General features: G+C 44.7%; 1 protein-coding gene across 10 annotated transcripts in view; it reads left to right on the top strand.

Moving 5' to 3' along the window:
* The window catches only part of SLX4 (SLX4 structure-specific endonuclease subunit), a 33862-nt gene that overhangs the window by 4601 nt on the left and 4468 nt on the right, over positions 1 to 24793 (top strand). For 4 of the 10 annotated variants that reach the window (XM_074597958.1, XM_074597961.1, XM_074597966.1 and 1 more), the window contains exons 3-14: positions 2916 to 3018; positions 4767 to 5523; positions 6711 to 6974; positions 7793 to 7967; positions 9757 to 9972; positions 10973 to 11187; positions 12303 to 12616; positions 14125 to 14407; positions 15713 to 15801; positions 18903 to 19049; positions 20798 to 20967; positions 21718 to 24176. In XM_074597958.1, the coding sequence (XP_074454059.1) occupies positions 5154 to 5523; positions 6711 to 6974; positions 7793 to 7967; positions 9757 to 9972; positions 10973 to 11187; positions 12303 to 12616; positions 14125 to 14407; positions 15713 to 15801; positions 18903 to 19049; positions 20798 to 20967; positions 21718 to 24176 (4702 nt within the window). In that variant the 5' untranslated portion in view covers positions 2916 to 3018; positions 4767 to 5153. Of the gene's footprint in view, positions 1 to 2256; positions 2391 to 2915; positions 3019 to 4142; positions 4240 to 4766; positions 5524 to 6710; positions 6975 to 7792; positions 7968 to 9756; positions 9973 to 10972; positions 11188 to 12302; positions 12617 to 14124; positions 14408 to 15712; positions 15802 to 18902; positions 19050 to 20797; positions 20968 to 21717; positions 24177 to 24793 lie in introns of those variants that run through there. The other 6 variants (XM_074597962.1, XM_074597964.1, XM_074597965.1 and 3 more) reach the window with 5 other exon arrangements.

The raw sequence follows: 24793 nt of genomic DNA, 5'->3' as shown, positions 1-24793 counted from the left end.
TGCGTCTTTGTACAGTCAAGTTGGTGATAAAGGTATTGGTTAGTTCAGGAATCTGGGGAGAACAGGCTCTAGTGAAGAAGTTCTCTAAAAGTGTGGAGGATAATATGCTTTTTCAGAAGTTATACCATTGACATGGAGGTTCTTCTCCATCAGGAACCTGTAGAAAGACTTATTTACAGGATTTGGTCTGGAAGAATCCCTTGGGACCGCCTTCTGGTGTGGTTTCCAGAACAAACGCTACAGACATTCTTTCCCTTTGCAGTATTTGGACTGGCTTGATTGCAAGTTTTGCTACCAACCTTCAGATCTTCAGGCTGCAGCTTTTAAAAAAAAAAGAGAAGGGGAGGGGACATTAAAACTTTTGGTGCCAATGCAACAGCATGTATCCCGTCATCCTGTCTGCTGTCAGCACTCTGTAATTAGGAGCCTAGGTTCATACAGGCCCTGGCAATTAACTCATTTCTGAAGACTGAGACGATATCAGTCACTTTGATCCCATTCTTTGACTTTCTCTTAAGTTCTGGCCAGCCTTACAGGACTGTCAGGACTACTCCTATGTTGATTTACTGGTGGAGGAAGTGGGAGAAGGTGCTCCTGCTGAGAAAGCTGCCACCCTTCGTGCAGCAGCCTGCTCTGCCTGGCACACAAGCACAGCCTGGCTCCACGTTTCCTGCCTGGTGGAGACGGGTGCTGCAGGCTCAGCACCGTGTCTTCCTGCGGCCGGTTAGGAATGCAACCGCCTGGTAGCCTGGTTCACTGGTGGAGATGGGGGCAGAGGATCTGTCTGCAGAATGGGGTGGTTTGTACTTTTACCACAAGGAAATGGTATGCATGAAAAAAAATTCAGGTGGCGTTTCGCCTCGCTTTCTAGTGTTAAATAATCCCACTTCCCCTAGTGTTTCTTGTGAAACACAGGAAATTGGTCCCAAGGTAGCATGGCACTTTCCTTTTTTGAAGGTAGAGAGACAGGCTTTCTTTAAAGATGAGTAATTGAGGAGGGATATATACTGAGGCACCACAGCAGGGGTCGAGAGGGGAGAAAGTGTCTACTGGGTACGAGTTGCTGAGGCCTGCCTAGCACTGATCTACTGATCTTTCTAGCCATAATGATGACGCATTCTTGGAGACTGAAATGGCAGGAGAATTGTTCCTGGGACAAATAGGCAGCTTAAAGCAGCGAGTGAGCAGGCCCAGATGTTGTATATTTGAGAGCTCAGAAGAGATAGTGTCAAGTGGTTGGACTGCTGGTAGAAATACACTTTAAGTAGTTAAAAGAAGCTGCTCTGAAAGGTGGGAGGGTGGCAGATGATTTACCTGTTGGGTTTGTTTTTTTTAAGAAGGATTCCATGATTGAACCAAGTAATTACAAGGCAGTAAGTCTTTTATATATGTACCTATTAAACTGGTTGAAATGATCATCAAGTTACTTGTAGATGTCTGTCGTTATATATTTTTAACCTGACAGCACCTTATTAACGTGGTAGCCTAGTTTCTCCAGTAGGCTGGCTCTCAGTAGTCTAATGGAGTTGTTTGAATTTGTCAACAAATCAAGAAACAAGAATGGATTAATGTAGCTTGCTCAGAAATGCTTGGGAAAGGGGAAAGAGAAAGAGTTATTGGGAATAGTAAACGATCTGGGAGAGGAAACTGGCTGAAAGGTAGCAAAGAGAGTCGAAGGGTTCATTCCGAATCTGCCTCAGCATGTGCCTGGTGGTCCCATGGGACAGTGACCCAGCTTTTTCAGCTCAGTCGAGATCAGAGATGGTTCCAGCAGGCTCCAAGCTGCAGATAACACCATAGGTCATGAACTTCAGTGTGGAGGAGTGTGAAGTAGGGCATGGAAGTGGAAAAAGAGATAAATCATATGGAACACCTTAATGATACCAGATAGTGAAAGAGCCCTGGGCATCTCTGTTCAGGTAAAACCTTTGCTTGAGAAGCAGGTCCTTTCAAAACAAAGTGAAGAAGATGTTAGGATCTGCGAGGCCTGGATGAGGAAGGAATGTGAACAATGTAAAACTTCTTCATCAGCAGTCTGCTGTCTGCAGTACGCATCAACGCATCTCAGAAAAAGCAATGGAGAGTGAAGGAGGCTTGGAGAATACTGAGGGAGATGGTGAGGGCCAGGAAAGATTCTCCTAGGAAAAGACAAAAGACCAGGACTCTTAGAGCACAGACAGTGGTGGATAATTTAATAAAATACTGAGTGGTCTAAAGAGAGTGGATTTGGAGTTTCTGTCCTCCTTGTCTCAACAGAATACAATCAGTGAAGTACCAAGGAAGCAAACAAACAGAACTGACGAAAAGGAATACTTTCTCCTGGATTTCTTCTGTTCAGGAAACTCAATTTAGTAGATGCCTGTGAGCCTAAAAATAGCAGGATCAAAAAGGTGAGGGTGTTACATGGCTAGAGCGTTATGATAGTAATGTTGATGGATCTAAGAATTAGGTGTTGTGCTTCTCGTTTCAAGAAAGTTACCAGGAAACAAAATTAATCCCAAATAGAAAAGGCAAGGACGGACTGTTTGTAGGATCATAAGATAACCGAGGCTGGAAGTCACCTCGGGAGGTCTCTAGTCCAATGTCCTGCTCAAATCAGGGTCAGCTGCGGGGTCAGACCAGGTTCCTCGGGCTTTACCGGGCTGTCTGACCTTTTCTGCCTTCTGAAGGGTTCTGGGCTTTTCCTGCAACAGCCTGTGGTGCTGCTCACTGCTGGGGACGCGCTCCTGAGCTGAGCAGCCCCTGAGCAATGTGTCTCCCTCACCTACATATTTCAGGTCAACGGAAGTGGCAGAACGTAGCACCATTAGAGCACGTGCTATTGCTGTCTCCCTCCCCCTGCAGCTTGGAACTTGAGCAAAAGGAGCAGTCGGTACAAAATACACTAAATCTAACCTTTTCCTTCCATTTTCCAGGTTCCATCTTTCATTCTTATTGGTCCTGTTTCGTACCATTTTGCTGATCCACGCTTACTTGAAGGGCACAGCTGTGCTATAGATTTGGCATCTAAGTGGATAGGTAAGTGCTGCTGTTTATTTTATTTGACCGGCTTTGTGATTTGTTGAGTCCCAAAATCTTCTAAAATGAAGTGAATACTATACTGAAAGAAATTATTTTCAAAGACGTTACTTTTCGAGCTCTACAAACTGTTGCCAAAACTGGCTGTTAGGTACACCAATAGCAGCAGCATCAGAAAGACTGAGATGTTGAACAGAGCAGGAGCCTGTAAATACAAGTTTGGAAAGGGAGCAGTTAGACAGATAAATTCTTAGATAATTTTGCATCATTTGTATGTCTGACTTGGTCTACCTGGGGCACTGCACATTGATTGCAAACGCAAAAGTGCTGATCTGTTTCAAGGTTTAATATCAGGAACTCACCATAAATAATATGACAGTACAAATGTGTCTGTGAGAGGTATTTAAAGCCATGGAGGATGTGAGATTCTGTTTTTCTCCACATGCTGTCTCCTGCTTAGAAGAAAATGGTCAATTTACAGTGATAACTACACCAAGATTCTGTCCAGGAAAATTAAATTTATGAACTGGCTACATAAAACTTCAGTTTCTCTCTAACAGGAAATGACTCCAAGATTCACAGCAAAGTCCTCTGCTGGTTTGGGAGCCTGAGTTTAAAATAAATAAATCCATTAACATCTGTAATTGCTTATAGGAAAGGCTGACCCATGAAAGTGTGTAACCAGCATTCCTTAGCCTCGCATGTCTGCAGCCAAGCCATTTGAGAAAACAATCTCGCATGTGTTTTTCCTGCTTTTTGAGTCTTTCTGTGCCCAGAGCTTTACTGGAGAAACTGAACCACAGCTGCTGCCATTCCAAGGGAAACACTCCAGTTTAGGCTTGAAAGAAAGAGGGTTTGGGAGCAATATAAAACCTCTGGTAAAATAGCCAGAACCGTAGTGAACTTAGGACTAGGAAGAAGAGGACAATCAAAATGTCTAAGAATAGAGATCTAGCTTTAATGTTGCCTGGGGCCTGATGGCATTTCCATCTGGACGTTGTACCTAGTGCTGTTCCAAATAATCCTTAGCTAGTACTGCTGTTCTCTCTGTAGCTGAAAAGATTAAGAAACTCATTTAAAAATACCATTTGTTTAGTCTGTTTACCTTGTGTATTTGACTGCAGTTTGTGAAATGTGGTCAGTGCCATGGTTTATTGAGTACTCGGAGGAATTGTTCAGTATTGGCAGGAGAGCTAATCCTGAATGTGAGCAGCCATGGAGGTAAGAGGAGAGAAAGGATGAACATGTTTGATAGAGTTGTTCTCAGACTTGTCCCAGAAACCCTTCTGAAATGCCTTGAAACTGCCTTTATTTACTTCTCAAAATGAGGTCGGGCTCTCCTCTTTAAAGCTGCTGTGTCGCAAAGCAGAATTTTACACTCTAGAATAGCTGCTTGATCTGAAGGACGTGTTTGGGGTTTTTTTCTCCCCTGCTGTATTCCCTGGTCTTGTTACATAAATGTAAGTATGAATGTGTATAAAAAAAGGACAGTCTCAAATCCTGAGCTCCAGGGCAAAATGCCTACCCAGTATCAGATATCTGTTTTGAACGCTTTCCTCTTCTTTCCTAATGTGGCTTGTGCATGTCTGTAGTACAATTATAGTGATAGTGTTTTGGGTCAATATGTGCTTTTTCTAATTATACTATTTTATACTAATTCGCTCCTCCTTCAAAGTTCTACCCCAGCCCTGTCCCACAGTGCATCTGCATATGCCATCCTACATAATCACTTTTATGTTTTTTTAAAGGGCTTTAAGGATCTTTCTGAAGCCCTGTAGCATATCACGAAGATCTGAGGCAAGGTCTGTGCAAACAAGGTGCTTAACTTATGGTCTAGAGACCTCTGAACAACCAACTTGTTGATGCATTATGTGTGAAAGCAAGTGAGGTCCTTGGAGAGAGAACATGCTCTGCTAAATGGCTGTGAATTAAGTGTGGAAGAATGAACTGTCAGAACAGCAGAGAGGTGCCCACTGTGTTGACCTCATTGAAGTCTGGAGAATGGTGGTGGAAGGGACTTGGTGAAAACTGCAGGTCACAGAGGATGCAAATCTGAAATGGCCCTGCCATCTTCCCCTGCCCTCCTGTCCTCACAGTGTCGTTAGGCCACAGTGTTACTGGAACCTGCAAAGCCAATGGATGAACAGGACAATGATTTTAAAGAGTTGTGGGCAAATCTTTTGGGTAGAGCGAAGAAAAAAGCTGGGGATGCTGAGGCAGCGAAGAGGGCTCAGAGCAGGTCAAAGAGCACTGCAGCAAGAAGCAAATTAAGAAGAGGCAAAGCTGCTGCTAAGAGCCAAAACCATCATCACTTACCAGCAGCAAAGGCAACAAACTTCCATCAAGATTTGGGTCCAAAGAAACAAACATTGGTGCACAAAGATGATGATGATGCTGTGGCCTGTAGTAGTGGTGAGACTGCACAAGGGGATGGAAAGAGAAGCCCTTTCCCTGCCAGCCAGCAGAGTACAGTGTCCACTGAGTGTAGCCAGAGGACCCTGACAGGTAAGTGAACCCAAATCTTTGGAACAGAAAACAGGCTGGGACTGAAAACACTCTGTAGTTCAGTGGAGCTCTCCTGAAGTCCACCCAGAGGGGACACATAGCAACGCTGGTTGAAGCAGGCTTGCATCTTGTGTTTCCATCTATGCTCACCTACTTAGGCTTATCCAGGGGTTTAACCTAGGAGTGTGGTCTGTGCTGCAGGCAGGCAGAAGATGTCCTTCAGTAAGGTGAAGCCTTGGTACAAAGTGATGTGTTAGGCAGTCATTATTCACTGTTTTTTGCAAAATCAGAACTGAGAAAAACACCCTCAAATCATCTAGAAGCATCTTAGAATACATAGAGGTGCTTTTTTACCCAGCGCATCATTGTATTGTGGAATATATTTCTGGCCTTGACAACATCCAGCGGCAATATAAACAAGTTAAGACAGGTGTTGGATTAATTCAGAAAGGATTAGTCCTTCAATGGTTGTTAAACATAATGGCCAGAATGCAGTCACCAGTGCAGGAAGTCCTTAAACTGATAAAAAAGGTCAGCCAAGAGAAGAATTATTTTGTTCCTGTCCTGTCATGATCATCCTTTCTTAAGTGTGTGTTGTTGAGTGCCACAGAGAGAAGATACTGGGCTGGCAGGGTCTTTGGTCCCATCTTATGTGCTGTCCATAACCACAGGATACCTGAAGCCAAGCAGTGGTATGCTGAGGTGTTTGCCTGGCATTACCTCTGCCCGCTGCTTGTTACCGCCTCTCTTTGGGAACTCATGGTCCCTTCAGCTCACAGCCTGAAAGTCCAAGTCACAGGTACGGTTTGGAGATCAGAGCAAAGAACAGCAGGAACCACAGGACATCCTGCGGTGGGAACGCTGGGGAGAGCGGGGCTGTAGGGCTGCCTTGCTTGTTATTCTCGCTAGTGACCTTCAGGCAAGGCCTTCCTTAATATTCCTTCCTTTAAAAGGGATATAGAGATATCTAAACACCACTGTAGCACAGAAGCCTGATACTGTTGCTGTGGTTATCAAGTATAAAGTCATAGCTGAACACATTGTTCACTTCTTCCTTTAAGAATGGTTGTTGCAGAACTGAGTCTGGCTTAGGCTGCTGTAGGGGAAGGCTTCCCAGCAGCTCTCTGGGCAGCTCACCTATGTGCTTAAAACTGACTGGTAAAGGTCTGGTGTTTCTCCCTGTCTAGTAAATACTCTGAGTGGCTCTTCCCAAACTACGTTATCCTTCCATCCTGCTACGCAGCCAGGGACCTGCGCTTCACCCACCTCAAAGATACCGCCGCTGGCAGGGTCAAAGATGCGAGTAGCAGAGCTGGTAGTGGAGAGAATGCAGCAGTTCAAGAGAGTGGCACCTGAACAGCTAAAACACACCACAAACGACGGCTTACCGAAGTCTGTAGCCAGCATGGATTTCCCTGACGAAAGCCAGGAGCAGAACCCACCAGAGAACGGTATGTTTCTCCCGTTAGCTCTTGTACGTGCAGTAAGAGTGCTGTGGGCTGGTGAGAATGGTTGCATGAGAAGCAGTCCAGATCCCTGGGCTTTGTTCCCAGCTAGCCTAGTGGCTCGGTGTGCAGCACTGTATAAATCACTCCAGATAGCTGAGAAAACTTGCTTTCTCTATTGTTAAAGGACTACCTATACTTTTTTTCCCAGCTCTGAGGCTGAATTAACCTTATACTCAGTTCTGGAGGGATAATTGTCTTCTTGGAAACAGGTTGAAATTCCAAAAGGATCCATGAACTTTGTCATCCTTCCCTTGGGACAGCGTTAGGCAGCTGTTAGGTAAATATGACTCTTAGGTAGGCCCTGTCTTTGGTAGATCTCCGAGCACACTACAGAAGTAATGTGTTCTATGCAGATGAATTAAATTGACAGCAATTTTTCTCTGGTTTGGTTCTTCATAAGTCAAGGCCCTGTTGGTTCTGTATGGACATGAAAAACTGCTGTGTTTTAATATGTTGTGTGTCAGATCCCATGTTCTCCCCAGAAATTTTAGTCAAAACCTACCCTTCATTTGGCTCTGCGTGTGATGTGCTGTGAACAAATTGCCACCTCCTGCTCCTCAGCTAGTGCAGGCCTGTAGCATTTAAAGAATGCAGTATGTGCTTTCCCTTGTGAGAGATCAAAGATGAAGATGCAAGAGAAAGATTGCAATTTATTTTTATGTCTCGTGTAATAAACTAATAATGACAAGTGTAACAGCTCCATGCCTTTCATACAGGATTCTTAGTTTTCTCTCTTATATCATTTCTCCTGTCTTTGCCAGATACCCACCATCTTCCATCCATGGAGCATGACGGTGCTCTGGCTTTGGCTCTTCAGCAGGAAACCAAAGAGGAAGCCCTGGCAAGCCTAGAGGATGTAGGCTTGTTTTTTTGTCAGATCTGCCAGAAGGATCTCTCAGCCATGAACACAGTGCGACGAGAGCAGCATGTTAACAGGTGAAAGACCAGCGTGATGTGTCCTGTCTGCATCCTCTCCCCCTTAACCTCACAGACTGCTCGCTCGGCTTAGCCATTAAAGAACATGGTAGCAGGGGAGTCTGCATAGTGACACTGACCTTTATGGCTTGAATTAACAAGTCGTTTTTATCTCGAAGCAGAGGCTGATTGTCTTGCCCTGCCTGGCTTCTGCATGTGTGCAGTAAGGCCAATGCTGCCTTCAGCAGTAGTGTGGTACAGGGCTGTAACTGTAAAGTGGCTAGCAAAATTCATGAGGACCCACTACTGCAGATTTTGAGATCTTCCAGTTTCAGTCAACAAACTAATGTTTGATCTATTTTGCTAAAAATTGTTTGTCTAAGGACATCTGGTATGTCACTGTCTATCCGAGCTGTTTGCGGAGGGAAAGGTGATGCTGTTCAGAAAGATCACTGTGGAACTTTGACAGTGAGAGCAGAGAGGCTAAGGGAGGGCGTCCCTGCCTTCTCTTTTGCCAGAATGTGTGCAATTAAATTGAAATTAGTGCCCTTAACAGTTTCCTTAGTGGTAAATGTTAATTTATTATGTAAATGTTAATAATTTATTAGGTAAATGTTAATATATTATTTACAGATAGCTCTTTGTAAGTCTGTCCTCCTCTCTTGAGAAAGTATCAGAAACACCACATTTGAATGGTTGTAATTTCTGAATTCCAGCACTTTGAGAGAGGAAGAGTGATCTGATTTATCCAGTCCTACATCACGGTATTGAGTGGCTCATATTCATTAAGGTTGGCTGCAGCTGCAGCTTTAGAGGTGCTGTTGCTGTTTCTGTCTTCAGATATTTACTGCTGCTTGAGAAGACAGAGATCGTAAAACAGTGGCAGTGTGTCAGAAATGGTTTTTTTGGAAATTAAGTCTGCTTTCTGAACTATTAAGCGTGTAATCATAAAATGGGATTACAAGGTCATATTAGCCGTGGATTTTTTGATAGCAGTCTTCATCACAAGATGTAAAGCTGTAGATGGATAGATGCACTGGAAAACTAGTAGTCACCCATCCTAGTACATCAGATGAATGGTCTCCTACACGGAGGCCATTGTGTGTGTAGGTTGTGTGTGTCATTACCTAATCAGGGAGTGATTTTTATAACAGGTACTGCAGATCCAGGATTTCACACTCTGGATCTCTTTGGAGAAGACAGAAAAAGAACCGTTAAAATTTTGTACGTAGTTTTGACCTGCCAGAAATTATTAGAAGTCCATTATCCTGCACTCTAGAATGCAGTGTTAATTTTGACTGGTCCCTTTTCTGTGACATAAAACACTGTCCTCGTCAAGTGAGATATCTGACTTGAAAACGCTTACATTCTTGACACTGTATGTAGTTACGCCTACAAAAGTAATAAGAAGGACAAGAAGTAGTCCTGTTTTGGGTGAGAAAGACTTACCACTTCTCTGGTAGGGTGATTTGATTCTTTTTTTAATGGTAGTGTATAAGTTGTCTGGAATGTTAGAATGAACGCAGAAAGAGGGAACAGGTAATGGACACACGATGAAGTTGAAGAAGGTTATTACCTGCATTTGCTTCTGAGCAACATGTTTTTAATATGTCTCCCTGAGGCAGCAATCTCCACTTAACTGTTACATGTCGTATTCGTCACAGTGGTGGGCACATAATTCTTCAGGGTTTGTTTCTCTGGCTGTTACAGATATTAGAGATGATTGTACTTCCTTTTCTTTAATATGGTTTACATCTTAGCGCGGACAGTTTTAAAGTCTTCAGAGGTAAGCTTTGCCATCACCTCACAGGTGTCTGGATGAGATGGAAGAAGCACAGATGTCATCCTCCAGCAAACCACCGGTCCCTGAATGTCCCATCTGCGGGAAGCAGTTCCAAACCCCACAGAGCCGAGTCAGCCACTTGAAACGCTGTGCTGTCGAGATGGACGTTCCTCCTAACCTGCTTCTTCAGGCAGTGCAATTGCAGGTGGCCACATTTGGGGATGCACCTCTTCAGTCTCCCAGGTAAGCTGGTGAAAAGAAAAGGTGCTGGTTACTTTCTTTGGCCTGAGAGACATTGACCAGGTGCTCCTGAATGGTAGAAGCAAGGCAGACTCGCACTCTGGGTGGGCCCCAAGTCCAAAGAAGGTCAACTAGAGCCATGACTTAGTACCACGTGAGGAGAATGTGGTAGTTAGTTGGAGAAATCATCTTGCTTTCCTTCAGAAGGTGGTGGATGACTTTAGAAGTGGATGAAGGCGGTCAGGTGGTGGATGACTTTAAAAGTCAGCATGCAGGAGCAAAATGAGGAGTAAATAATCTTACACTGGTGTGTCAGAAATATCTGTGCTCTATGAGACAATTATGCAGTAAAGCTGAATGGTGTGTTTGGGCTTATTAAGTGACCACATAGTACGAGTATGCCATCTCTCCTGAGCATCTGTCGTGCCAATGCCTCAGCTATTTGGCTTGTGGCTGTACTGGATGTGTATGTTTTACACCCCGAGCCAAAGAGGAAACAGACGTGATGTTTTGAAACGCAGAGCTGCATCTGCTGTCTTGGATTTGAGCAGAATCTTGAGAGTACAGCAAGTGGTGCCTGACTGAATTTGTAGAAGGGCTCGTAAGTCCCTTTGTGCTGAGGAAGGACCATTGCCTGTTCCCCACAGAAGCGGAAAAGTGGGAAAGCGTTTTCTGGCAGTCGTGTTTTTGCCCTGCTTCAACTTGTTTTTTCCCCTTAGGTACAAAAAAGAGTTCAAGACAGAGATAGCCGATGTTTACATCAGTGCTGTGGTCTTGTGGTTACCTTTTCAAAATAAGACTTTCTCTAAATTGCTCTAAATTCCATGGGTGATAAGAAATCCTTCGCTTTCTGCTAGGGTAGAAGGTACTGAATAGTTTTTCGTTATCCTGGATATGGGAATCTCTCAGAGCCAGTAGAGCAGCTGGTCTGGAGTGTTCAGTGTTTCTTGTCTCTGATCCAGTCACATTAACTTGGGCTTCCTGCTGCATTCTTATATTTCAGCAATCAACCGAGCAGGTCAAAGCGAAAAGGCACCGCCAAAGAGGACTCAAAGAAAACACAGAAGAGGGCCAAAATGGAGACTAAGGATGAAGATTTGCTGGTTGCTATGGCAATGTCACGCTCTCTGTTGGAGCAAGAAAAGCAGGAACAAGCAAAATCAGTTACAAATGTGAAACCGGTGGCTGCTTTGCCAATCAAATGGAAGCCAGGATCAGGTATGTGTTAAAGTGAGTTAGTGTCAAAGGCTGTGTTATTGGAGAAATAATGTAGCACAGCCTGCTCTTCACTGAAACTTTCCTGTTGGGTATAGGAGGGATGACAGCCCTGTTTCTGTTTTATTTAAGCTGTCAGAGCTTCAACATTATGCAGTATCCACACACAGTCAAGAAAGGCTGCAGGATGTCCATGGGTCTTAGTGAAATCCCTTAGGAATCTCATGCTTTTTTTTCTCCTATTGATTGTTTTGAATCTGTAAAATATTCTTAAGATAAGCTGTTCTTTTTTGTAGACTGTGGAAGTGAAAAGAAATAACATCAACAGATTATTGTTATTTCTTCTGCAGTAGATTTTGTCCTGTTCAGCCTGCTGCAACCTGGATTAATGCAGCTTTTTCAGCCTTATCTCTCTATTTTCCTTCTGTAGTGGACATATGTGTATAGTACATGCTGTGGAGCCTGTGCTTCGCACTTTCAGTGTGCAGAAAGGTTTAGAAGGGAAGACAACTACCCGGGGAGAGCATTGAGTGCTCTGTAGAAGGGAGAATTTGCTCTTTGTGCCACTGGTCTGGTATTCTCCTGCCAACAAGTACTGCCAGTTGGATTTGGGGTTGGGCATTAGTAAGGCAGAGGTAGTAAGACAGAGGATTCCCAAATGAAGCAGTGCAGTGTTCATAGGAGCTGTGGTTTGATATAATCAGTGACCTGTACACAAGAAAAGGAGTCCTTCGTGGACTTATTGGCAGTTTTTTCTCCCTTTTTAGCAAAGCACTGGGATCTAGTCAAGGGCCGTACAGGTGCCATTCCATGGGTGTGGGAGGTAGACTGCATGGTTACCAGTTGCTTCCGTAATGATCAGATCTTGTAGAGGTGTGACCTCTCCCAACAGACAGCAGAGCAGTGTGAGCAGGGGTCGGTCTTTTCTGGAGTTCATTTCTCCCAGAAGGCTGATGTGAGGCTTCAGACTACCTGCAGAAATATTAAGAGTTGTGTTCAGCTTGTAGCTGACATTTGGTCATCACTGACTACAACACCTGAAGGAGCTGGCATGTTAAGCTCCTCTGCTCTGTGCGTTCAGTTGTTTATTTGGATTCCTCTTCCTTTTCTGTTTAAAGAGAAAAAACGGCGTAGAAGAGGCCCAACTGCAACTCCACCATTACTGCTTCAGGACCCGGAGAAAGCCCGCAAAAGGATCCAAGAGCGAGTAGCTATGCTGCTTGCAGAAGAGGTGGAATTCCCTCCCACCCCTAAGCTTCCCACTAGTAGGATTTTGGAGGATAAATCTGGGAAAGCAACCTGGCTCTTGCCATTGTCCAAAACCAGGCAGTGCTTTTTATGGAATATCAGTGCTCTGACAGGACCCTATGACCCTGAATCATTCTACACTGCTGAATTAATCCCTCCAATTGTACCTTGGAAGCCTGTGCAGGTGCGATTCTCTGTTCTTGTTCTGATACTTGTGTGCCCTAGTTCACTTGCCCTGTAACCCTGCTGTTTCCTCATTTGGTGTTTAAATAAATGGTCCCCTGCCTCTCCATACTCATACTGCTCGTGCCCTCTTGTCCCCTGATCTTACAGTTAGGTTTTATTGTCTTGAACTTTCGTTTCTCCTGTTTGGAGAGGAGACTAAGGCTCGTGTTACCATGTTATTCCACGAGCTTTCAGAAAATACAGTTGATGGGAACAGAGTACTGAGTAAACGGACTCCATTGTGGTCATTTTTCTTCTAGTTTGTCCCATGTTTACAGCAGCCTGACTCTTGTTTTCCTTCTTGGCACTTTTCTCTGATTGATTCTAGTATAAGCTTTACCCGCATGTTGCGCTCAGCAAGGAACTGGGTGAAAAGCTTAAACTGAAGGCTGATATTTGTCTTGCACAGAGGAGAAGGTGGGAGCACCTAGAGTTGTAAAGGGAAGCATTTGCACTTCAGGCTTTCCCTGTGCATCCCGCTGCCTCTTGGTGCATATGAGCTTTGCTCCAGTTTTCAGTTCCACTGTTTCATTCTGGTTTTCACCTAGATCCCCAGCCTCTTTCAGTGCTCTGTATTTTTATAAAACGTACCTACAGAAATAGACAATTTGTTTTAGTCTCTCATCACATCCGTGCTCTCTGAGAAGAAGGATATCACTTCTCTTCCTTCCCTCATTCTTCCGTTGAAGAATTATTTGGTGCTTCTCTTCAAAAACTACTGTGCATATATAGGTGCTTTATTTAATACTTCTTCCTTAGTCAAAGCCCAGAGTTTTTCACTGGTTTATTTCAGGCTAGGGCTGTAGTGGAGGAACTCCATTCTATGAAGATTGTTGACCTTTTGTTCAAGTGAAAAACTGCCAGAGAAGTTTAAAAAGTAGGAAAGCCTTTAAAATCATGGCGAGAGTGTGTTTTCCCTCTGATTCTTTCCATTCACAGAAATGGCTATACCATTTTTACCGAGAAATAAACAAACAAAACTATTTTTATTGGGAAACAGAGACCAAACCTGGAAAATAGCAGCTCCAAGGTGAAAGTTTGATGTAGTTACATGTAACTGCAAAAGCATTTCAGAACTCAGAACAGAAGCACCTGGAGAGCTTCAGCTGTGACTGTTGCCAAGCGCTCCAACTATAATGAAATACTTAGATGTTGGTGTGGGAGCATTTCCACCATCTTTTCTCCCTGCTTGGCAATTTCCTGCACAGACATGCTCCTGGAGAAACCACCCTTTCTGCATTTCTGTTGTATTTTCCTTTCTTCTGTTCAGAGCTTTCTAATCTCTGGAAAGTCCTTCATAAAACTGCAGAGAGCTTTTGCTGCAGAAGGCCCTGTATCTGGGGAACGCTCTGTAATCTTTTGCTAGATGTTTCAAAAGTATGAACTAGAGACTGTACTCTGAGCTCTGCAAATATGTAAAACGAGATGTAATTTATTGATGTCTTTTTTTCCCCCTCTTTTGATCAGAATCATAAGCCAGAGAACCTTCTGCCTTCCGTGGAATCCGATCAGCCAAAAACATCCCAGCAAATTCAGCCTGACCTCAGTTCTCACGAGCCCATGTGCACACAGGTTGGAGGCCAAACTTCTGATGAATCCAAGTCAGGCCGTGAAGGAGATGGGCAGTTTTTATCTCACAGCCAGAAGGATGTTCAGACCCTGCAGGACCTAGTTGAGTTGGCCAGGGAAGGACTTACCCTCACTCAGTGGAACCTTGACGTTGACCACGTTCAGGCAGCGGAGCAGCCAGGTGAGTTCTGGCAGCTTTGTGAGCCCCGTCCTTAGTCCCCTCAGCTGCGCAGAGCCAGACTCACACTGTGCTGAGTTAGGAGAGCTGTGACAACACCCACAGGATGTTGATCCAAGAGGTGATATTGCAGGGGGACATTTTTCTGCAGTAAGCTTTAGACACAATCAAGCTCATGTTTCTGAAATTATTCATAAATCCCGTATTTTAAAATTCCCTTAAAATATCAAAGTATTTATTGCCAGGTATGTTCAACAGCTGGGCCAAAATGCTTATCCCAGCTATTTGGACAGTCTTTCTGTTACATGCACTGTCTTTTGAGGTCTTGAGACAATCAGGTGAGAGAGAAGTGCAATGAGGGATGATTTTATGTTGGTAGATTGATTGCACAAACACAAAGTTTATCTGTACCTGTACAGAGTTGAAAAAAGCCAACATCTAGGATTCCTCTATGGGCAACTTTCTGATGTCCCCAGTCACAGATGCACATGGTGCACAACTACACATTTCAAGGTCAGTGATATCCCTTAAAATGGCCTGGCTGTTCGGCAGTATGTTTTGCGTGTCTCCTGTTCACCTGTGCAAGAACATGGTTGCTAAGTTCACCTGTCTGCATTTTCACTTGGGTATAATATTCCTCAGTTCCCCTACTAAACTGCAGCAAATGATTCCTGGTCCTATAAAACTACTCCTGGCATTTCAGTGGAGATATATATCTTCCTGGGTGAGGGAAATCATTTCCGCACATCAGTGTATATTGTGTGTGTAAATGAGTCCAGGTGGAGAAAAAACACTGTGCAGACACTAATGCACCAGAACCCAGGGCTTGGGCTGTGTGAAACTGATTTCACTGGCTGCCTCAGAGCACTAGGGCCCCCGGCGTTTTGTTTGGGTTGAAATGCGGATCCAAGATTCTGCCTGTCTGCTAGGGTGAGGCCATGGCATCTCCCATCCCACTCTGGGTCGTAGGTTTTTTTTTCCCACCGGAGAAAAACTGAGAGGTGGAAGCACAGAAGCATGCTGCACTCTGCAGTTCCTCCATCTGGATGATAATGGCGCGCACAGATGTGCAGGAGATCGGTGCTGCTCGTGGCTGAATGGTACTCGGGTACCCACAGCCTGTCACAGCCCAGAGCCAAACCCTCCCATAGAGGTGTGAGGGAGAGGCTGAGCCTTCATCTCAGTCAGGCTGGTTCCAGCAGCTGTCTCGGGGAGCTGTCATGGCAAGGATCCCCTGAGGAGTTCTGACATCACTCTCTCTCACTGAGAAGTTGTATGTGATTCGTGATGTGCATTTTCTTCTTTTAGGAGAAGAACTGACTTCCAGTGATACTCCACATAGTGGCTTTGTGCCCGCGTCCAAAGAGAAGAGCCTCCTGATGAGCAGCGGTAAAAGGGTAAGGACAACCCTTTTTTTCTGCTTATTTTTTTTTATTTATTCAGCACCATAAAAAAGAAGCTATTGATTTGTGCAATTCATAGAAGTGTGGAATATTTCCCATTCCTTTCCATAGAAAGAGAGAGGTGCTTAATGGTCACAGTTACTCAGGAATCATCATGGGCACAGGTGAGATGAGCACATGTGGTGGTATTTCACTGATGCCCCCAGGCAGGCCTGTGGATTTTTCAGTCCTTGTCCTACCTGATGAGAGAGATGATTTAAAATGACAGGTAATGTAAGGCCAATTTGCACATAGGTTAAATAGTTGTGTTATAGCACTAAGAGTATCTTGGGGTCAGAACTAGGGATGCAGCTGCACCGCGTTAGGCAGTACTTTGCGTTAGGCCCAGGCTATCCAAGAGAAAACTGGCTGCAGCCCAGGAGAGACAGAGCTGGCTGGTGCTTCCTCCAGGCTCACACACCAGCTACTTCGGGTGGTTCTGAATGGAGCTGTTCCTCCTCTGACACCTTCCTCTCCACGCCATGCCTTGCAAGGAAGTCTTGCAAGGACTGGCTGACTCACACTAAATTCTCTCATTTGGCATAAAAGCCTGATGGATGATGGAGAATGCTGTGAGGTCCATGGAAGGTGAGCACTTTTTTTCTGCTAATGTGAGCTTTTAAAAGGTTTAGTATAGAAAATCCTCCGTTGTGGGAACACATCAGAGGATCTAGCTTGAAAATCAGTGTGCCCTCTATGGTGACTGGGTGAAGAATACAGGCTAGTAAGTCACAGATCACTTCTTTATCAAGCCAGTAAGCGTTCTGTAGATCACATCTTACCCCAGATGCACCAGTGGATGTGTAATCCTCCATGGATGTAGAATCAGTTTTCTGCAATTGAAGTGCATATAAAAAAACCCATAATTCATCTTCCTGCCAGGGTCATCTGCTTTATCTGGTGAAACTTGCTATCTTTAGTTTGATAATAAATAATCATGCCATGAAAGCTAGTAGCTTTTGATGCCTTGAGAATGCACTTTCATATGTGCTAATAGAATTAAGAGACCTGTAAAAGGAGACAATTCTCTGAGGTAGGAATCTACTAAACTTGAGCATCCCAGCTACTTGTTACAGAAACTCTAGATGTTCTTTGGGGGTATTAAAAAAATAATAATCCTTAGCAGGAAAAACCATCTTGCTTTATAAGCTTCTGAGTCTATTAAACCAGAGGCCTTTAGCAAAACAGAAACTGTTCTGATACTGTTGTTGAAACTCAGTTGCTACCAGAAAAAAAACAGTATGATCATTTTTTCAGATTTAGTTTGATTCCGTGATAGTTTTCCTGAGCAAATGAAGTGTTGCTGAAGAGTTGGATTGTGAGTGGGAGAGATTTGTGCTTTATGTGAGCACAAACGGGGTGTAACCGTGTAGAGCAAATACATCCATTGCAATGGTAACATGTCTCCCCACCCGTATCTTAAGACCATTGTCACATCTGCGAAGTCCAGTCTAACCGGCTCCTCAGTAGGAGAGAGTGTTTTAGCGTGTTCTCCGACAGGAGCACATGCCCACTCGGTGCTGCCTTCGCACCAGCGTGTTTGCTTTGCACTGGTGCAGCCAGGAGGTTTCTAGCCTTATTTAATTTCCCCATTCCTGATTCATAATTTTAGCATCAGCAGGAAAGCTGTTCTGGGCTTGCTGCCTGGAACGTAGCATCAGGAGTCTGTGTTTGCTGGCTTCCTGAGGTACTGTCTTGCAGGTATCCTACCTGCCAAGAATAAGAAAGCAAGAAACACCAGATTAGTTTCCAGACTGAGCTTCCTGTCTTCCCCTTGGAGATCAGTCCACACCACTGCCATGACATGCAGAGTCTTCTCTAGCCCACCTACGAAGGCCTGGAAGAAGTGTTCTGGTGTGTGCTGCTGTTTTGATGCTAATTAGTGTTGGCTGCCTGCAAACACATGCTGGAGTGAGTAGAAAGGTTGGGTTTCCGCAGTCCACTGCTAATGTAGAAACCTGCTAATAAAATAAAGAGCTGTGTTGTTCCAGGTGGAACTGCATCACATGCAGATGTTCACTGGAATAGAACTTGCAGTTCCTCAACTCTGCAGTAGGTTTGAAAAGCCGCAGGGTCAATGATTAGTGTGTTAACTATAAACTGGTTTCCACTTACAGTCAGGCAGCCTCTCAGCCATGAGCTGAGGGTATTTCACACCTCTCTGAAGCCACTGCCAGAGCCACAACACTTGCCTAGAGGGATCTGAGCCTTTAGAAGATTGCCTGGGGTGGGTTTGTGTTGGGAGCAGCTCCAGAGCAGAAACAGTGTTCATTACTGCTGTCTTTGGAAGCATACCCCAGGCCTGACCAGTAACCAGTCACAGGTAGCTCAGTCAACCAGCCCTCCCCAAAATTCCAGCAAGTAGTTCTAGAATGATAATCGAAATTCTGTTTCTTTTTTATAATTGAGTGGAATTTTCAAAAGAGGTTTCAGTAACATGCACATAAATTCCTTTGAACTAGACACCTACATTAGTTTAATTCTATGTGGGCCCCTTGTTGCGGATCTGCTCTTCTCAGCTGTCATTGCCAGACAGTGAATGAGAGAAGAAAGGCTCATTACCCCATCCCTGAGTCATCCTCTGTCCTCTTACTCTAATTATAGTGAATTGAGTTCAAGTCCGTCAAAGTGGAAATTACAGTTTCCTAAAAATGTGGTAGAAGGCAGTAGATCAAGAGGCCAACTCTAGGCAGCGGCTAGACCACATCAGGAAATGGTGTGGTGAAGATCTGAGGGTGATAATTTGCTGTAATACAAGGCAGAACAAGTATAGTAGAATACAACATGACTGCCCATTCTTCACAATTGCCAGACTGTGAAAAAGTGGAGGAAAACAAAGCCAGAAACGTCTGTTAGACTTGTCTGCTTATTTGTCATATGGAAGGGTTGAAGTTGATAATGCTGATGATTATCTTCAGGAGGCAGGGGCAGTGTGTCCAAGTTGGGGCCCACGCTACGGCAGTGCTGACAAACTGAGTTATTCCCTTCTTATTTTTCAGGGAAATGTTTGACAGCTGTAATGTAACTTCTATCTTTGTGTTCTTTCTGTGTTCTAGTCCTCTCTCAGGGTGCTGGCTGAAGATTTCAGTGCAATGGTCAATAACCCCCACTTAAGTGATGTCCAATTCCAGGTGGACTCTGGGGAAGTCCTTTATGCCCACATGTTTGTGTTGTACGCACGGTGTCCGCAGGTCGTTCAACTTGTAAGTACTGCTGGCATGCTTTCCTCCTCTGCTTCAGGAAAGCCCAGACTGCCCACACCTACAATCAGTTAATGCGACGGAATCGGCACAGAGCACTGCTGGGTCTGATGGCAAGCGCCTCTGGATCTGCAGTGGTTTTCCAGCTTAGGAAACCAGAATCCTGACAAAGTGGTGGAAAATATGGTACTTTGTCTGGGAGGGCTATGGGGGAGGCAAGGATCCTTCCTTGCATTCTGCCCATGAGCGGTGGAAGAAGCTTCCTAAGTGCTTTTTGCCCTTGGATTTTTGTACTTGTGCAAGTGCAGAGTGCCTTGTCCGTCTTGGTGTGTCCTGCCTGTCACCCAGGCTGGAAGCATCTCTCTCTGGTGTAGAGAGATTCTGGGAAGTACTTGAAAATAACCTACACAGAGGTTTTGTCACTCTCAGAGTTGCTTTGGAGGTAGCTGCACTGAATTGTGCTTTTCTGCAAGGCTACTGAAGTAGTTCTTCTGTTCCTGGAAGCATTTTGGGTTGAATAGTTCCCAGCCTGCTCCTATGCAGTCTCCTGTCGGGACAGTGAAAGGCACCGAGCCTAAGATTTGAACTCTGCTCTTTCACAGAGCTGCTACCAGTCCATACAGCCAGCTCCCTGACAAAGGAAGCTTTCTTTAAAGCTGTCCTTGTGGAAACAGTAGAATTAGTTTTATCCTCGTGCGTGTTGGCAGTAGTTTCCACCCAGGGTGACTCACGCCATTTCTAAGGGGTCCATGAGAGTTTGGGGAGGGGAAGCAAGTTCATATATGCCATACAGCAGTCTTACATGAAAATTTTTAAGGGATATTTGTAACCATTAGCAAATGTGCATGTGCCCACAGATCAAATGACTTTAAAAACAGCTGGGTTAGCCACGTTCTCTTATTATTTCCCTGCAACTCTGTCTGGCTTCAGCATTCCCGTCCACTGTTTTCATGGGCAGGAATCATTTGTGTGGGTAGAGTTGCGGGATTGGCCCCATGCTGTATTTTTGATTCCTGCAAAGGCTTGTTTTCCTGTAAGTCCCCACCTGCAGAGCAGCATTTCATGTTTATTTTCTGTATAGGTGAGGGACTGCTCTTCTTCGGGTAACAAGGAGACAGTAATTAATCAAAGATGACTTTGGAGCTCGTGTTTTCTGTTGCATGGCATCCCCTGATGCTGGAGAGAGTTTCAGATTGCATAATACGTGATTTGGCTGCAAAGGAAGTAAGACCTTCCTGAACTGGAGACGCATTTTTGCCGAAACCTGAGGTCAAATTGGACCCTCACAGATAATGGTCCAGTTCAGTGGAATAGTATTTTGTATGGTGTCTCTTTTCCTTTGAGACATCAGGAGAACTAGAGTTTTGGCAGTGCATCAAGGGTAAGTAAATTCAAAACAGATCAGAGGAAGCTCACTTGTAGAGAGGTGTTGATAACTCTGGAACTTGTGTTCTGGGAAGTAATTTGATTCCAAAACTAACTGGAGGACTCTAAGACCATCTTTTATATGTGTGACTAAACCAATTCGAGTAGTCAAACTTTATCCAAGCCAACGGCTGTAGCGTTAGGAAGGAAATGGCCCGTTCCACATGAAGCTCTGCATAACTGGTCATTTTGGATTCCCTCTGAGTCATCAGGTCCTGGTCCCAGGATGAGACTTTGGTGAATTAAAGCAGTAAGGTGATAGGAACAAGAACATTGCTGTTGCTATTCCTTTACAGCAAATGGACTTTGTTTTCTTCCTACCCCAGGTTCACAGCGAAGGGTTCTTGGTGGAGGAGGATGGGAACGCGCAGACGCGCCGTGTGCTGCTGAGTGACGTGACAGGAGAGGCAGTGTGCGCCTTCCTGCGATACCTTTATGCTGCTGATGCTGACATCCCCGCTGGGGTGCTGCCCCAGGTGGGGACTCTGGCTGCCAGGTTTGTATCGTGGCCACATTTTGGATCCCCTCCTGCTTTCAGCCACACAGACCCCCTTGCAGTTTTAGTGGCTCACAAATTCCATAGTCCTCTCCTTACATCTTCAATGAAACTTGAACATAAGAACATCCTACCCTCATCTTTTCCATGAGATTCTCACAGAAATTGTACTTGTGTGAGATTTTCTGTGTTCAATATATTCCTAGCAAACTTTTGCCAAGAGTTTTGTCTCAGGATCTTTATTGACGGCTGATGCGGACAGTGATGATGAGCATATCTTCTATATCTGATTCTCATAGCATTGCACTAGTGATGCACTTAATCTGAACAACACTTGTGTTAGAATGCTAATGTGTTGTGTCAGCCACGCTCTCAGTCGTGATCCTAGGTGTGTGCTAATTAAAGAGCTTGAAATAGGAGCAGTTGCTGAGATGCCATGAAGCTTACACGTGACAGACATTATCCGGCCATTCTAGGGGCTCTCACCAGTGCAAATGACAAAGAGGTTTTAGTGTAGTTGTAGAGCTGTTTAGTCTCAAACATAGCAAGAGTGAGCCTGATGCTTTTATGTGAGTGACACCTGGAAAAGGGAATCTGAATTTTAGGAGTATACTGAATCTTGTACATCTTAGGAAACCAGCATCGTCATGCAAATTCTTTACAAGGCTCACACGAGTGATCAGGCAGCCAAATGGTTAAGAAATACTGGAGGAGGAAAATACTAACATTATTATTATTATATTCTTGCAGGTTTGGTGTGAGGGAACTGATGGCAAAGTGTGAAAACAACACTGGAGAGAGTCAGGTGTCTTCTGGAGTGGATTCAGAAGATGATCTTATCTCTGTGAGGGATGAAAAAGATTGTGAGGACAGAGCTGAGAACTTCCAAGACCTCTTGAAGTCAGTGTGGGTGGGTGAAGATGAGGAAGAAGAACCTATGCTGGACCCTGAATGCCAGAAGGAAGATGACAATGGGGTGGGTGAACAGGAGCTGGAGGAAATCTATGAGTTTGCTGCAACTCAGAGAAAGATGGCTCAAGGTGAAACAGAGGTGAGCGAGGGAACAGACTGCAGCGTCTGCAGTGATACTGAGGCAGCCCAAGGTACAAACCAGCAAACTGAGGAGGAAGAGGTAGAGAGATCTGAATCTGCTTCAATAAGCAACAACTTCAAAGATTTGAGGGATGACAGTGATGTGGAAAGATCTAAATGTGGCTCCTCTGCACAGGAGAAAATGCAGAATATAAATAGGTGCAAGAGCGTGAATGCTGCACAGACCACTTTTTTTCTTCACCACAGTGAACCTCAAAAATGGGACGTAGCATCCCATGGTGCCACCGCTAATGAAGGAGAGACTGTTAGGAGGGATGAAGGTGTGAAGGATTCCAAGTCATCTCAGGTCTCACATGATGGGGCAGATCACCGTGAAGAACAGTTTCCTAACTTCAACAGTGATACTAATATAAATGAAAGTTATGAACACTTGTTTTCTGCAACTCAGGGGGATTACTGTGAGCCTTCCCCAATGGAAGAGGTTATCAGAGAATCAGGAAAGGCTCCTAGTGAAAAACATGTTGATGTTAATGATTCACATCTGTACAGCAAGTCACAAAAAGACCTCTCTGCACATAGGAATGGTTTTTACAGGAGTCCTCCTCCTAAACTTTATGTGCCCCTTTTTCCTGCTCTTGGGTCTTCACCTGCATCCCCAAAAACAGAGAGAAAGCGTGCCAGAGAACACGTGTCGACACCAAAGCAAAACAAAAAGGAAAAATCATTCCCATCTGATGAAACGCGCTTTCAGAAAGCCAATGAGCGGGATACTGCATCAAGAAACGACAACACAATTTCTCCAGCAGAGCTTCTCAATGTTGATCTAAACAAGCATACGTATGTGCCAGTGTTGTCATCACCCATCGTCAGAACTGGGGATGCTGCAGCTCAGGGGAACGAGGAGGGTGATGTTATTGTTTTATCTTCTGATGATGAAATGGAATTACAACAAAACAAGAAGTCACCAGAGTCAGGCTCTGCTCAGAAGGAAATGGAAATCCCTGGGCAACTGAAATGTACAAACATAGAGCGAGGTCCTGAAACACCAAAACCTGAACCTAACTCATCAGTCGCTGAAACAGAGCTGAGATCAACCCAGGGCTCAGGTGGCATTACGGATACAGGGCATATAAGTAACAATGTAAAGATATCCACTGAATTGCCTCTCAGCAGACAAATGGATGCTTGCACGGAGAGCAAACGCAGTCCAAACCTGAGCCCTCAAAAAAGCCTTGGTCATGAAATGTCTTCACGTACAGACAGCTCCTGGCTAGTGCCAGACACACCGGTTCTGAGCAAAAGCAGAAGTTTCTCAACACAGACTGTGATCACCAGTATTAATTTTTTAAAGAGTCCAGGATCTAAACTCAGCACAAAGAACTTAGCAGCAGATAATAGTAACCATGAAATGGCTGGAAATTTAATAAAAGTTGGTGAAACAATGTTGTCAGACAAACATTTGCCTATGGAAACCTCAGTCAGTGGAGGGAGCCTTCCCAGCAGCCCAGCAGCGGGATCGTTTTCCAAGAACTCCCCACCAGTTTCTCCAGCAGATCCAGTTCTGTCCCCTGGACACACCAACATAAAAAGCAAGTGTGCCAAGATCTCATTTTTATCCCAACCTGCGCCTCCACGCCAGGAGCAGTTGTCGGAAGATAAAGCAAATATCAGTGTGGTTGAGGTAGAGGACAGTGAAAAGGAAATAAGTCTCCCTTCTGTGAGTAGTAGCGTCCTGCTTTGTGACGAGCCCCCAGTCCCCTTTGATGACTGCTGGCAGGTTGAATATCTGTCGCCAGTCAGAGGTAACAGCCAGGACTCCAACCGGGTCAGCCATGCGAAGACCAGCACTGCCAGCAGCGCCCAACCAGGCTCTTGGCACAACCAGTGGGAGAGCCCAGCCCACGCGCAGGAAATTAAGGGCAGTACCCCTCTTCGAGGAAGTCCTGTTGGCAGAAGAACAACTTTGCTCTGTCTTGAAAAGAGCCCTATTGAGGCATGTTCACCAGTGGGCAGTAGACCAAGTTACCTGAACTCCAAAATCTGGGATCATTGGAACGGAGAAGAGGAGGAAGATGAATTTCCAGAGATGCTTCCTCTGTCTCAGCGGTTGCCAGCTGCAGCCGGTGCCTGTCAGACAGATCCTGTGGAGACTCCTGGTGAGAGCTGATATTGAGAATAGATTTATTGGACTAGGTTGAATTGTTTTCTTTTTAAGTGGTATCTCACTTGTTCACTTGATACGTTGAAAGGGTCCCTGCCCACAGGTGGGCTTCACTCGTGCCATCCTTTCTAAAAGCTCTGCTGAGGCACTGCTGTCTTCTGCTGCCTTCTGCTGCCTTCTGTTTTCTGGTCTGGGCCCTCAGAACAGACCTCTGCGTGCCTGGCACATACCCTTGTGTGGTTCCTTCCATCTAAGCCCAGTAATTGATCTTATAGTATCTGACTAAACGTATTATTAATTATGCCATACCAAATGATTAGTTTAATGGGTGTTTAGAACATGATGGGTTAGACTGACTGTGCTTCACAGTATCGGTAAATTGGCATCATTAAATCAGTATCTAACCCAGGACCCCAGGAGCCTGACTTGCTCAGTGTCTTCTGCAAGTCCCTGTTACGAAATTTCCTTCCTGGGAGAAGAGCCATTTCACAGAATTGAGTAAACATGTTTTTTTAACTGCCTTGTAAATGTTGCCTGTTCTAACAAAGACCTGAATGGGGTTCATATTCAGACGTGACATATGTCTTAATTTAAGCTGTTTTCTGATTTAAA

Source organism: Larus michahellis, chromosome 8, assembly GCF_964199755.1.
Source record: "Larus michahellis chromosome 8, bLarMic1.1, whole genome shotgun sequence".
Classification (NCBI taxonomy): domain Eukaryota; kingdom Metazoa; phylum Chordata; class Aves; order Charadriiformes; family Laridae; genus Larus; species Larus michahellis.
Note: the sequence above shows the minus strand (reverse complement) of the source record. Positions and strands in the feature narration are given on the sequence as shown.